The sequence below is a fragment of the Triplophysa dalaica genome, chromosome 23, assembly GCF_015846415.1.
Source record: "Triplophysa dalaica isolate WHDGS20190420 chromosome 23, ASM1584641v1, whole genome shotgun sequence".
Lineage (NCBI taxonomy): Eukaryota > Metazoa > Chordata > Actinopteri > Cypriniformes > Nemacheilidae > Triplophysa > Triplophysa dalaica.
The window spans coordinates 697,501-712,500 of NC_079564.1; the positions used below are offsets into that span (position 1 = coordinate 697,501).

Below are 15,000 nucleotides of genomic sequence, written 5' to 3' on the forward strand. Positions count from 1 at the left end.
GGTTCAGTGAGGAACTAGTCTTCACCCTCAGGGCCTTTGGAGATCACCAGAAGTTGGAGATGTCCCGGTGTGAAATAACAGTTTTTTCACTGTATGCAAACAGTAGAACAAAACAGGATTAGCAACTTATTAAGATGCGTGAATTAAACGTAATAGAACAGCTAAAAGAAAGAAGTAGACTACTGTAGACTAATAAATAATAACAATATAGACAGTATATGAAGAGTTAGGTTCAAAAATGAGATAACGCAAACATCATGTTTTTTATCGTGCGTTTCAATTAATATCAATTAAACTAACTAACAACACAATAAAACACTATGAAAACTTGATAACATAATAAAAAACATGATTCTTGACATTTTGGGACTCTTCATATACAGTCACAGAAAAAAAATCAAAACATTCAGTATTTCTGAATGTACTATTTATAGTTATGTGTTTAGGTAAAATGATCATTTTTGTTAAATTCTGTGAACTGCTGATAATATTTCTACCAAATATCAAATACAAATAATTTTTCTTTTGTTTTAAAATGAAAACTAGAGAAGCATGTCAAAATAAAGGAAAACAAGTATACATATTCACTTTAAAGTAATACAACAGTCATTTATGTCAATGTATTTAGGAAAAGTAAAAAATATATATTTTGTCTGACAGTTGACATGCTGTCAGTCTTTCACATCGTTGTTGGATGACTTCATGTCACTCCTGAGGTTTGGTTGAAATTCAACAGACGCTGAAACGGGAATGACCACAACACACCTATACATGATTATTAAGTGAAGGTTTGGAACGTCTGTATATACAGACAATATACATTAATGTTCTGGTTTCTAGGCTTTTAAAAACTGGAGTATATTGAAGTCTCTTCCAAAGAACTGTTCTTTGTGAAACCTGTTGGATTTTTTTGTGATGGCATCAGACTCTAAACCTCTTTTAAGTCTTGACCTTTTAAAGTGTGAAAGAGTGAAGAAGAGATCAATCACAAGTTTGACAGATACCCCCCCACCCCATCCTGTGACCCGCTCAACCGCCCCGTCCAGTCCAGCAGGACCAGAGACACGACTGAGCTCCTGCTTATCACTGAACACACCAGATTCACTGAGAGGAGGCGGAGCGTGTGTGTGTCTTTGTGTGTGTGTCTGTGTGTGTGTGTGTGTGTGTGTGTGTGTGTGTGTCTGTGTGTGTGAGTGTGTCTCTGTGTGTGTGTGTGTGTGTGTGTCTGTGTGTGTGTGCATGTGCGGGGTCAACAGGTACAACGAGAAGTTCAGAAAGTCAGCTTTACATTTACATTTAGCACAGACACGTCTGCACATCTAACCCACATGTTGTCAAATAACTCAATCTAAATGTAGAAACAAACAAGCATAAACACACAAGAGAACACAAGTAAAACCTCTGCTTTTAAGGAAAAGTGATTTACGAAACAAATTAAACTTTATTTCTTTCTAAATCGCACAATTAGAATCCTGAAAACTTTGTTAACTTTCAGTGCATGTGCACATTTATACATGACATCCACATGACAACAGCATTGATTCTAGTATGTCGTGAATGTCTGCGCCAATTTCTGTCCAAATATTTTGATTTACTTCTTTGTATTTCTTTAAATGACCAATATGCCATCGGCAGTACACATGAATGTACACGGCAGTGAATGTCAAGAGGAATCTTGTGTCTGCGAGATCCGTGCAAACGCGTCACCAGAATTCCCCATCACATGCCATCCTCAATTTAAACAACATGGATGTTAAAGGAGTGACGGCACACAACCTTGAGATGATATATGGAGCCAGATGCCATGAATACCCATCCCACACGTAGATCTCGCCGGAGACGCTGCGAGCTGCTAATCTGAGCAGGTGCCGATGGAGGCAGAAGCTAATCTTGAGTTTCACTTTAATGTGGAGCGCAGCACAGTTTAATATTGAGAAATATACTGAATATCTGCCATATCTCCAAGATCTAATCACTCCAGAAGCACTTTCCCTTCCAGTTTTTATTATCTTCACATGAAATAAAATGTAAGATGTTTGTTCTGTCTGCACCAGAATCTATATTTTGAATGAGTAGAATGTTGATATCATGTGATTGTGATCGTAGGATGACGTCTGGCTCAGACTCACCTGTCCCGGGTGAGGCGCTGGATGACCCTCAGGCCCTGAAGGACACACACGCGGCCCTCCAGCTGTTCAGAGCTCTGCTGGATCTCAGCGTCTGTGGACACACGCTGCAGGAGAACATCAGCGAACATGCCGTAGCCATCCTGAACCACAGCACACAACCTGAACGAGAAACAGAGAGAGAGAGAGAGGTTTACATATCGCCTCCTTTCAAAGGACTAGTGCAAAACACAAAAGAGATTTTTAAAAATGCTCGGAACTGAAAACTGTCGGTCCCTATTGACTTTATTGACTGGACACAAAACCAATGAACGTCAATGGGGACCAACAGTTTCTGTTAACTACATTTTTCTAAATATCTTCTTTTGTGTTCTGCAGATAAAAGAAACTCATACAGGTTTGAAATGACATGAGAACGAGTAAATGATGACAGATTTTTCATTTTGGAATCTTTGTCGGTATTGTGATATTGTGTATTTCTTCATGAAACTACTTGTTTTATGTATAATACTTTAGAAAATTGTAAGAGAACACAATCATGGCAATAAAGTTCTTTAAATTGAAACTGAAAATTTAGATTCATTGAAATTTGAAAGTTAAAATTGAGTGAGAGACAGACAAAGACACAGAGAGCAAGAGAGAGAGAGAGAAAGAGAGAGGAAGTTAAAGACAGAAAGACGTTAAAAACCTTTTTACTAATCAATTCAATAAAGTATTTTAGGAAGAACACATTTTCTTTAAATAAAAAAAGATGAACATAATAAAACAAAACAAGAACTGTACCATCAAATTGTATGTACACATTTGATTAAAAATCAGAAAGGGAAGAAAGACAGAGAGACAGAGTCACTTTGATAGATAAAAATACCAATATGTGTATCAAAAGCCTACAAAATATTTTAGTTTTAAAAACTTTTTATTATTATTATTATAGATAAATGTGATTTTCTATTTACCAAGTGTGAAAGCCCTCAGATTAGGCCCACAGTAGTTCAACATCAGGACCGCTATCTAATTCCAAACGTGATGTTTGTGTTGTGTTATTTCTGAGACCAATTGATTATTTAAGCACAAGTATTTTAAAGAGAGTGATATTAGGACAAATATAAACATGACTAAAAGTTCCAACATGCGTTTGAGTTTCCTGACTGTGAGATGAAAAAACATATTTATTATAAATAAGCAGCCCACATCCACAAATAAACTTCTGATGTGAGTCTCAACCGTACCCGACAACAAACACAGTCATAAACACCAACAGAGTCCACAGATGAGGTGTTTACACGGCACCAGACGAGGACTAACTCATGATGTGATATCTGAGGCCTCACACGCCCGTGTTTCTATACTCAACATCATCTTCTCTCAGAGCTCAGAGACAGTGAACCACAGGACTAAACAAACTAAATATATTTTCACATGACAGACAGTGATGTGCAGATAACCAAAATAACACGAGACGATTTTAGAAGTCATTCATTTTATTAACAGACTCCGTTGATTTAGTTTAATCTACAGATTTTTGTAGAAAACTTTGAGGTTGGAAAATCCATTACACATTTTTTAAATGTTTCCTGTTCCACATTATTGCTTTGGTTTACATGTTGTGTACTTAAAGGCACAGTTCACTCAAAACTGAAAATTCTGTCTTCATTTATTCCCTCTCAAGTTGTTCCAAATATGTAAAATCATTTGGAAGAATGCTTGCAACAAAACAGTTCTTCAACACCATAGTAGGCAAAAATGTATTTGTGAATGTCCTTGTTCTATGGAACACAAAAGAAGAAATTTTGAAGAATGAAATGAACCTAACCGGTCTGGCGCTTTGGACAACCATTGTTATTATCCTCCTATTCAACGATGGCCAAGAACTGTTTGGTTACAAGCATTCTTCCAAATATCTTTCTCTGTGTTCATCAGAACAATGAAACTGATACAGATTAAGAACGGATGTCTTGAAGACTGAATTGATCTATTTAACCATATTTGTCTCTGGTACATAAAACCAAAAAACAAACTTTGTTTGCTTCTACAAGCGCTGAAATAAATAAAGTTTTTTTTAACTCAAAAGAGTGAATTTCAGCTTATTGTGTGAATCTGTTACAATCCATGTTTGGACAAAATTTCACATGATTTAGAATGCGGTCATACTCAGAGAGAAACTAAAAGTACTTTGTCTCTTAAGGGACATTGTGTTCGACTCAGTTTGGGGCAAAGTGGGATAAAACTACAAGATGTTTCGCATTAAAGCCCGTAGACTCCAAGCGTTGAAAAACATCCAAAAGACAATAAAAAAGTGCGAACTGAATGCAGAACAGCAGAAATAAGTCCCGACAGTGCTTGTACATTATCCCGCTTATTACTACTGACCACATGAGAAAAAAACTGGACATTAAATGTGAATTTGAAATATTTGATTAGCTTATTTTTACCCACTGCAGAGCTTCCGCAAGGAAAAGATTTAATAACAAGATTGAAGATTTAAAATAGTTTAATAAAGTGTCACGAAACCTCCCCTTTCAGCTACATTCTACATCACAGTCATTTTTGAAACATGCAATTTAAAATGGGCGTGAACGCTGTGAGAAGAAGGTTCTGGCATGTCACAGCCATTGATAGAGAGAGTCACGTCTTCTGTGTTGACTCCAATGGAACAGTTTTTTCAAAGTTTCAATAGTTCCCGGAAATTACTAGTAACTAGTAACTTATGGAGCTGCGACTAAACAGACCAACTGAGGAAATCTTCTAACCCATTAAAGATGAAAGACATTTTATGAATACAAAATGAAAGAAATACAGCATTTAAAGAGAACATGACTTTCTGCAACTATCTGAAGGCTCCATGAATCACATGACGCTCCAGCGTTTTGGACTTCCGTTGGCAGAACTCTCTCTCTAAATGGCTCTGATGTAGTACATCGCCACATCACATTTGACGTTGACCAGATGAGGATTTCAAGGCAAAAATAGCGAAAAAAAGCAAGAAATTAAATAGTTTTCTCGACTGTAATAACTTAACATTGTTTTAAATGATGTGCAACACAACAAATTTTGTTTAAGGTCAGAAACGACGTTCAAATGTCACGAATAGGCAATTTGGTGGAATCATTTGTAAATATAAGGTCATTTACATTATTAAAAGACAAATTTTTATATAAAATTTGTCAAAATGATTTGCTGCATCCGTTTTGAGTGGTTGTTATCTGGAAATAACAAACCTGCAAATGTCGCAAAAGGCCAATCAGAATCGAGCGTTCCACCGAGCCGTGTAATAAGACAATAAGATATCATACGAGTTGACCTCTGGTGAACTGTGATATGAGTCTATCTTAGTCGTGGTGACCTATGGTTACCTGTTTCAGCGCAGCTACAGAGCACAGAGGTTAAGAGAGTGAACAGAGGCTTGTTTAGACCCGTGTGTGAACGGGAGGGGTGACGGCGCAGTAGCATTCTGCGGTACGGCCAGGTTGACATAAACATCCCCCGTCTCTACACCCCTCTTGTCTGTTTCGGACTTCCTCCACCGCAGCGAGACAGGGGGTTCAGTCTCTGTCATTGGTCAGCCGCTTTCAGGAATTTGTTATTGTGAGCATTCGCAGGAATTTGGAGCAAGTTGGGGGCGCTTCCAGGAACTGAATCCATTGAGCTTGTCCAAACACACACACATATGCGCGCGCTTCTCACACGCCTATTCACTGTAGGTACCCCAAACCCCCCTCATTTCCTTCACACATACACTAAAACTTTCTCCGGCCGCTGATTGGTTCATGAGGAGTGGGCCGGGTCGCTTCCGGGTGGCCTCGACCAATGGGAGCGCAGAGTTTGATAAACAGGGTTGTAACCGGAGAGCTAAAGCACATTGTGTTCTACTTCTTCTAGAAAACATCCAACCCCTCCTGTCCTGTCATCGAACAGAGAACTTCTTCAGCCTGTTTGTGCTGCTCTGGGTTTTTACTGGAACAACATATCGCCTCGGACCCGAAGTCAAGTTGTAATTATTGTCTGGATGGCGGCCATGAAATGCAACTGCAACAAGCGGGAGGACGTGATTGCAAACTAACAATCCAAAATCCACAACACTGATTTTGTAGTGAGAGGGGTTGAAAAACATGAACGTTCAACATTCAAAACAGAAAGACGTCTTGTCAACAGAATTAAAATTCTGTCATCGTTTCCTCACCTTCCAGTCGTTCCAAATGTGTATAAATGTTTTTGATCTGATGAACACAGAGATCGAATGTTTATAACAAAACAGATCTGGACCCCATTCGGAAAATTACTTTATCATTGTGGTTCTGTTGAACACAAAAGAAGATATTTTGAAGAATGTGGGACAACAAACAGTTCTGGTGCACTATTGACTGTTTTTTTTCAATGGGTGTCGAGATCTGTTTGGCTACAAGCATTCTTCCAAATATCTCTCTCCATGTTCAGCAGAACAAAGACATTTATACACAATTGTTACAACTTTAAGGTGAGTAAAGATGACAGAATTGAAAATTTTGGGTAAAGTATCTCATTAATGTTACATATAGGTCGGTTAACATAGTTCAAGAAAGACTAAAAGAAAAATGTCAGTCAGAACATTTTGAAGGGGTTCCTGATATAATGTGACATTTAAAGAGGCAGTTCACCCAAAAATAAATATTCTGTCTTCATTTATTCACGCTCGTGTTGTTTAAAACATGCGCGTGAATCTTTCTTTAGTGGAACACAGAAGAATGTATTTAGAAAAATGTGGTTTTGTGTTCATACAATGGAAGTCAATGGGGATCAATGTCGTTTGGTTAGCAACATTCTTCAAAAATATCTTCTTTTGTGTTCTGCAGAAGAGAGAAAGTCATACAGGTTTGAAATGACACGAGGACAATGTTTGGGTCTCTTTAAGAAACATTAAAAACAGGTTAAGAAAATTAGCATATTCTATAATGAACAAAATTTCAACAGAAAATGTCAAGTGGTGCTCGTCTGTGTCTTCCGTCAAAATAATCCTAAACTCCTAATGTTCAAATGATTCCCGTCTTTGCAAACACCTACAATAAATGATACAGTGACCCACAACACAGAAACACAATCTTAAACCCAATCTGATTTCATGTTCTCCTGCCTTCAGTGGCGTTTCAAGCATTGGTGTGCTGTTTTATTTACAGACCGAGCTCCATATGTTCACTAGGAAGGAGTAATACAGTAAGTTTCTTCAGGCCACAGCGCCCTCCCTCACGCTCCCCATCACTCTGAGACACGTTGTTTTGTTGTCCCAAACGCACGTGGTTGTGTTGATGACGGGAGATGGAAAAAAGCGGGTCACTTGACCGCTGTCGGTAACTGGAGCCCCATCAGACGCTGCAGTATGTGTGTTGACTGGAGGATCATGTCGTCGACTCAACCCACATACACACTATATATACATTTGAGAATCAATAAAAGGCTTTGAGATGTTACACAAAAGAAGATATTTTGAGAAATGTCTCAGTGGGTGTAGTGTTCGTACAATGGAAGTCAATGGGGGCCATGTTGTAACGTTCTTCAAAATATCTTCTTTTGTGTTTTGCTACAGGTTTGGAGTGAGTATGTTATGTTTGTGTGTGTGTGGGGGGGGGGGGGCGAGCTAGTACTTTAAAATGTGAATATTTTCATTCCGTTTATGTACACAAACAATGTTTACCTCTGCCCAGAAAAGCTCAGGACAAACTTCGCACAGAGTCAGTCAATGGTGCCATCCCATAATCGCTCCCTTCTAGACTCGCTGCTTGTCTTGGCAAACGTTTACAAACTAAGTGTATGAATATGAACTTTGCGTGTTCGTGTTTTAAGCAGATGAACGATAAACAAGCGCCCTCCGTGGAGCGTCGTGTTTTCTCGGCCCAGCGCGAGCCCGATGGGGTCAGCAATTCTGGAAAGAAGATATTTCCAAGAAAGTTGACTTTTTCATTGTATGGACACAAAACCACTGAGACATTTCTCAAAATATCTTCTTTTGTGTTCAGCAGAAGAAAGACTCACACACAGGTTTTGAATGAAATGAGTGTGAATAAATGACAGAATTATTATTTTTTATTTTCTTTAAACATTTACTGGTGCTGTTGGATTAGGGCCAGAGTTCTAACATCTCTTTTATTTGCTCTGCCCGTCACAGCTCTCCTGCTTTCTCTCTTTTTTGCTTCTTTTACAAGCGTGTGGCCATGGATCACTGACATCGCTGGGCTTGATTACAGATGTTTGCAGAGTTTTACCATATGGCCCGGAGAGCTGTGAACGAGAGCGAGAGCGAGTACTTTGTGTACTGGGAGGGGTTGTTTAGTTAGTCATTGACAGAATATGGAGCAAAAGTTGCTCTGTCTTTATTTATCACTCTCTCTAGCAGATTGACCTCTTGGAACTTCGCTCGTGGTGTTTAGAACACACAACAGCTTTATTATACGCTCGTCACAAACACATTGTGTTCCTGGCACATCACGTGAAACTGCTGCACGTAATGTACTGTACACGTGTGTTTGGCATCAAAACTATTTACGTTCATATCAATCGCAGAGAAATCAGGTCGCTGCATGATTCACACACGTAACAATGTTCTCCAGCACTTTCTCAAACTAATTTTATTGTTCTACACATGTTTTAGGAAGCAAACTAATTACTGGTTTGCTAAACTGGTTCGACTGGTTACTGGCAAAGGAGAGTCGGTGGTAAACATGTCTCTTTTACCAGACCTTACCGGTCAAAGACTTACCTGTGATCCTGCCACAGGTTCAAAATGTTGTTTGTCTGTTATTGTTTTTGACATAATAGAATACAAATGAGAAAGAAATTCTAACTTGGTTAAAGTTTTCAATGATAAATGTACATCATTCACTTGTGTTAGAGGGAGAGTTCACCCAAAAAGTAATATTCTGTCATTAACTACACGCCCTTTTGTCTTTTTAAACCTGTTTGACTTCCTTTCTTCCACAGACAAAAAAGAAGATATTTAGAAGAATGTTGGTAACTGAACAGTGCTAGAACCCATTCTAAATTCACAAAACTAATGGAAGTCAATGGTTACCACTGTAGTTCGGTTCCCAACGTGAACATTCTTCAAAATATCTTCTTGTGTGTTCTGCAGAAGAAAGTCAATGGGTGCCGCTGTAGTTCGGTTAAAAAGGGTGAACATACTTCAAAATATCTTCTTGTGTGTTTTGCAGAAGAAAGTCAATGGGTGCCGCTGTAGTTCGGTTAAAAAGGTGAACATACTTCAAAATATCTTCTTGTGTGTTCTGCGGAACTAAATCAATCGGTACCGCTGTAGTTCGGTTACCAACGTGAACATTCTTCAAAATATCTTCTTGTGTGTTATTTAGAAGTAAATCAATGGTTACCGCTGTAGTTCGGTTACCAACGTGAACATTCTTCAAAATATCTTCTTGTGTGTTATTTAGAAGTAAATCAATGGTTACCGCTGTAGTTCGGTTACCAACGTGAACATTCTTCAAAATATCTTCTTGTGTGTTATTTGGAAGTAAATCAATGGTTACCGCTGTAGTTTGGTTAAAAACGTGAACATTCTTCAAAATATCTTCTTGTGTGTTCTGCGCAAGAAAGTCAAACAGGTTTAGAATGACGTGAGTGCGAGTAAATGGGTGTTTTTGGATGAACTGTCACTTTAACAAAGTCAACAACAACAAAAAACACATCAAGATTCAATACCTGCCGACATGGTCGGATGCTTGAGGTCGTGATGGAGGTCTGCCGGGTGTTCTGTGCAGAAGAGAGACTCTTTCAGAGCGACTGATGGGTATACAGTACACTCTTTGAACAACCACCTCGACAGGTCCCCCCTGAGACCCCGACGACCCACAATCCTCCACTGCGTCCAGCAGAGAGTCTCTAACACACCTGCGGTCCAAGCAGGAAGACTCTGAGACCTGAGGACGGAAAAACATTTTTCATCTTTATGAGTCAAAGCAAAACTGATGTATATATATACTGTTTTCTCAAATAAAGTGGAGTCTAAAAATAGTCTCAATTTCTCAAAGGAAATAAAAAAGGAAGCAATTAGGCAATTGTTAAAACGTGTGAAAAGTATGGGGGGGTGAAGATTGTAGAGGTCAAATCATCAGGATTTGGTTTCAATTAAGTTGATATTGAGATCTTTTTTTGAGATCACATTGTTGACATCTCTTCTAATGGAAACATTTATGAGATTTCTCAGGAGAAACATCTGAGACGCAGATGAGACTTAAGCTAAAGTTTTGGAGAAAAAAAACAGACAAAATGAAGAGTGATCACAGAATTCAGTGGGGCACGTCTGACTAACCTGTTCACATGACACAGATTTCTCGCTTGACCCTCGGCTTGTCTCTGACCTCCACAGGCAGCGGGTTAACTGCGGCGGTCGGCATTTCTCAACCGAGACCCCAGATCTCACACAAGCAACGTTATCAGTCTCCACGCAAACTTTCTGACTGAAATGTGTGTTGAGAATTATGGGATACAGCTCTCCCTCGACAACCAAATTCTGCCTGGAGAGACGCAGAGAGTGAGAGGGAGAGAGAGAGAGAGAGAGAGAGAGAGAGAGAGCAAGAGAGAGAAATCAGTTCCCGTTATTTTTAGGGAAAATAAAAATGAAGCCAAAACCACTGCATGATTCTGAAAGACAGAAAGTATGGGTTTTAAAACAGAAAACAACATGTGGTGCATATGAAGAATACTGAATCTATTGATTTCTGTCATCGCTGATGGGTTGATAGAGCACAATTCACCACCTCCACAGTTCTCACACACATGAAAGAGTCAGAGAAGCTCTGCGGGTGGACCACAAACACTGTTGAGCTTCCCACCAGAACAACCGCTGGTGACAAAAAGTGACTTCACAGATCTCACATGAAGGCACTGTGAGACCATCTCTTCATCAAAACAATGTTCTTTTCATTTTCCAACAGTTTACGTGACATACATGTGGTGGTCTTAAAACAATGGCCTCAGTATCAATCCAAGCTGAGGTAGCAATTCATGTATTTTTGTGTTTATTTAGTCCAAAAAATTGTTGGTTCTTTTCTTATTTTTAGTTCTGTGTATTCTTTTTTTTTACTTTACAATAGAGGTATATTTGTCCACATAAATTACTGTAGTCTACTTACTATAGTACACTGCAATAAAATCTATAGAGATACTAGATACTATGGAGCATTTGAACCTAACTATTACCTATTTGCACGAGCCTGCCGCACGTCTAAATTTAAGATAACAATTATACGCTTGGAAAAGACACGAAATGTGAATCAGGCCTTAATGCTGGGTTCACACCAAACGTGAACAATCGCGTTCCACACACGTTATTACTCGCGGGAATAGTTTGTTATTTGTACCTTTAATAACAACCAATATTTCAGTAAATAAATTCTTTATTATTTACTAACACAATTCTATGTAATGAAAAAAATATATATTTGTCAATCTACAACACGCTAATTTCAGGAAATGACACCCTTCACTACCATAGAAGGAAGAATTAAACGCTAGTCAAAGGTGCCCAAGAACTGTTTGTGTTCCTAAATTCTTCAAAAATCTAATTTTATGTTCTACTAGGTGAAGTTAAGTGAATGATGTCCCAGAACTGAAAATTGCAAACATTCTTCTAAATATCTTCAGATCAAAGAAATGTATACAGGTTTGAAACAAGGGTGAGTAAATGATGACAGATTTTTCATTTATGGATGAACTGTCCCTTTAAATGACACGATTGGAGTTTCAATTGCAAAGTTTTCTGACAAATATTTAAATATCACGCATCACTCACAATCATGAAATCTACATCTACACAAAAAATAAACAGCTAACGGATATAACCCAAACATAACAAACAAAGCGTGTCATTTGCCAAAACATTTAGTAAGAATGAGGTGAAACTGGACCTGACAGTCAAAAATCTGACTACACAAGACTAGTTTCAACATCCTCCGCACAGATGTTTTAAATAGTATTGCTTTACAAGAGTAATGTGGAGATTTTAGCGGCATCTAGTGGTGAGCTCGTGATTTGCAACCAAAGGCTCATTCCACCGCTCCCTTTCGAAGCACTACAGTGACTGACACCAGACTTAAATGTCGTCATGTTTTTGTTGCTTTGTTAAAGGAGATAACAAATTTTTTTGAAAAGCGTTCTGTAGAGAAGTTTGTCCCTTTAGAGCTACTGTAGAAACAACACAGCGACTTCAGTGTAAGGAGACCCGCGGTTTATGTAGATAGAAATAGCTCATTCTAAGAAAATAAAAACATTACGCTTCATTATGGAAGGTCTTTATACACCTCTGAACACATGGTTATGTTTGTTATATTGCATTTCTATCAATAGAATCTCCAAAAAATGACACACTGGACCTTTAAGGCATTAGCGCTCATACTATGAGAATAAGAGCCTGTAAATGAAATATACGTCTGTACAAACATCTGCTGCGATCTTTAATTGAAACTGCAGACAAATCTGATTGGTAAAGATGCAGAAAACCTGCCATTTCATGCTCCATGCGTGGCCAATGAATATTGTGAATAATCTAATGATGATCAAGCTTAACACCTTAAAATCTACAGATTGCATTTTAGCCTGTTCATACGAGAGTAGGTTACACACAAATCTCTGCATTGGAGCTAAGGTATATTGTTTAAGAAAGACATCTGTGCCAGACAAACAAATCTCTGCAAAGACGTCCACCGCGACAAGCCGAGGCTCGCAAGCTCATGTCATGAGACGTAACACGCACGTCACATTCAGTCATCCTGCCCGGAGAGAGAATTGAGCAGGTGACAGCAGAGAGGGGTAATCTGAGTGAACCTTATGAACTTCAGACGCTGCGCTTCAGGCAGCCAGCGCAGACAAGTTTACACAGGAGAGGTGGAGATTTTCTCTGGCCTTCTGCAAACAAGAACTTTTTTCTACTTTCTGTCAACGTAAAGAACAAAGCAGAGAAAATTCCAGTCTTTGACAACCCGCGAGTGACAGCATGGAAAGAACGCTTTAGGGGAAATCTGATTTGATCAACTTTGTAATAGGTTAACATGATATTCAATAAAATAAAAATTTAACAATAACTAACATTAACTTATGCAATTCAATTCAAAAAAAAAAAAAACATTTTATTAATATATATATATATATATATATATATATATATATATATACACACATATATATATATATACATATATATACGTATATATATGTATAAATATGAAGAGTTTGGTTCCAATCTGAGATAACTCAACATAATAAAAAGCATAATTTTTTTAAACAATGTCTTTATTGTATGTAGTATTTTTTGAGTTATTATGGCTTAAATCAAATCAAACCAACTGCAGTTTGATTGATATTAATTGGAATTAATTGCAAACTCTTCAAATATATACATTTATAAAACAACATGTGCAATACTTGCTAAGGCGCGTAAATGAAAGTTACCTATTGAGAAATCTCATATTCATTCAAGGAAATAATATAATACAAGTCTGTCGATTGTACAGGAAACAAATTCTTCACACAGATTCTTTAAGCACAGTTCAAACATTGTCAAAGCGTGATCATGATATTCGCAATAATTGTTTTTACGGAACGTCACAGCAGGAAGTCAAAGAACAAACATTAGAGACGTGTGTTGACGTCAGAGCTGACACACACAGGTGAGGGTGCGGTACAGGTGTGTGATGATGACAGGCATTTCCTCCCTCTGTGGGCTGTGTAGGACACCTTAATGAGCTTGTGGAGGTGAGCTGGCCACCGGAAATACACAATTACAGGAATACAGGAAGTGTAGGCATACAAAGTCCCAATATTGTCTTAGGTTTATTTATGTTTGTAGTGGAGTAGGCGGGGCGAGACGCACAGCTGGCGCTCATTAACAATTACTCACCGGTCTCGAACCACGGACTCGCCCCGCCTACTCCACTACAACGTTGTATATAGATGTTTTGGTATTTGTATATTGAAGTCTATGAATAGGATGATAGACAGTCCTATAAAATTTACACAACATAAAATCATTCAAATAATATAAGGATTTATAAACATAACATTAGGCATTGTCATGTAAAGTAAATTTGTTATTTTCTTGTCCGACTACAAATATTACCTGAAGATAAAAGTGTCATTTTTTGTTTACCTAAATTTGTTTTATTTATTTTCTAAGTTCTGTGTATTTTTTTACTATACAATAGATGTATACTTGTCCACACAACTGTAGTCTACTTACTATAGTAAACTGAGATAAAATCCCAAGATACTATAGAGCATTTGAACCTAACTATAGTAATGCACAGTGTTTACTATCTACGTACTACAAGCGTCACAATAAAAGTTTAACTATTTCCATCTCGCCTGCCATCATATACATTTAAAATAACAAATATGCTTTCGGAAAAAATGCTAAATGTGAATCGGCACTTAAAGCTGGGTTCACACCAAATGCGCACAATTGCGTTCCACGCTCTTTATTACTCCACCATCTGACAAATCTTTTCGACCTTTGGCGTACCGCCTGCCGTGAGTTTGCATCTATACGCATCTTAGCATTGACTTTGTATGTAATTTGCTTACGCAAAACATTTAACTTGAGTTAGGTGTGAACCCAGTGTACGTTATATTGACTCAATGCATTGCGCCATTGATAATTGTCACACACGAACAAGCACAACCACTACACACACAGTTCACACAAACATTTTTTTTGTCTTTTGCGTGTGCAAGTTCGTTATTTAAAAACGATTCACATTTTGCATCTTTTCCGTGCGCATATTCGTTATTTTAAATGTAGACGCGACACTAAATAATGTTTAAAAAGTGTCCCAGGATGCACCTCAAAAAACTTTTTGTCACATTACTTTACCCTTAAATACCAAAACGTCTGACTTTA

At 38.0% G+C, this 15,000-nt stretch overlaps 1 protein-coding gene and 1 long non-coding RNA gene across 4 annotated transcripts in view; both read right to left on the reverse strand.

The window, feature by feature from the left end:
* Positions 1-15,000, reverse strand: part of spidr (scaffold protein involved in DNA repair) — a 43,557-nt gene that overhangs the window by 10,926 nt on the left and 17,631 nt on the right. For all 3 annotated transcript variants that reach the window (XR_008905447.1, XM_056738084.1, XM_056738086.1), the window contains exons 9-11: positions 10,417-10,621; positions 9,807-10,024; positions 2,130-2,288 (exon numbers count right to left, since the gene is read on the reverse strand). Coding sequence is in view for 2 of the 3 variants with exons in the window: in XM_056738084.1 (XP_056594062.1) it covers positions 2,130-2,288; positions 9,807-10,024; positions 10,417-10,621 (582 nt within the window). In the remaining variant the exon portion in view is untranslated. The remainder of the gene's footprint in view (positions 1-2,129; positions 2,289-9,806; positions 10,025-10,416; positions 10,622-15,000) is intronic.
* LOC130413116 (uncharacterized) lies at positions 4,880-9,528 on the reverse strand. Its single transcript, XR_008905448.1, has 2 exons — positions 5,480-9,528; positions 4,880-5,031 (listed from the first exon to the last, which is right to left on the reverse strand). It is a non-coding gene; the product is annotated as an uncharacterized LOC130413116 (long non-coding RNA).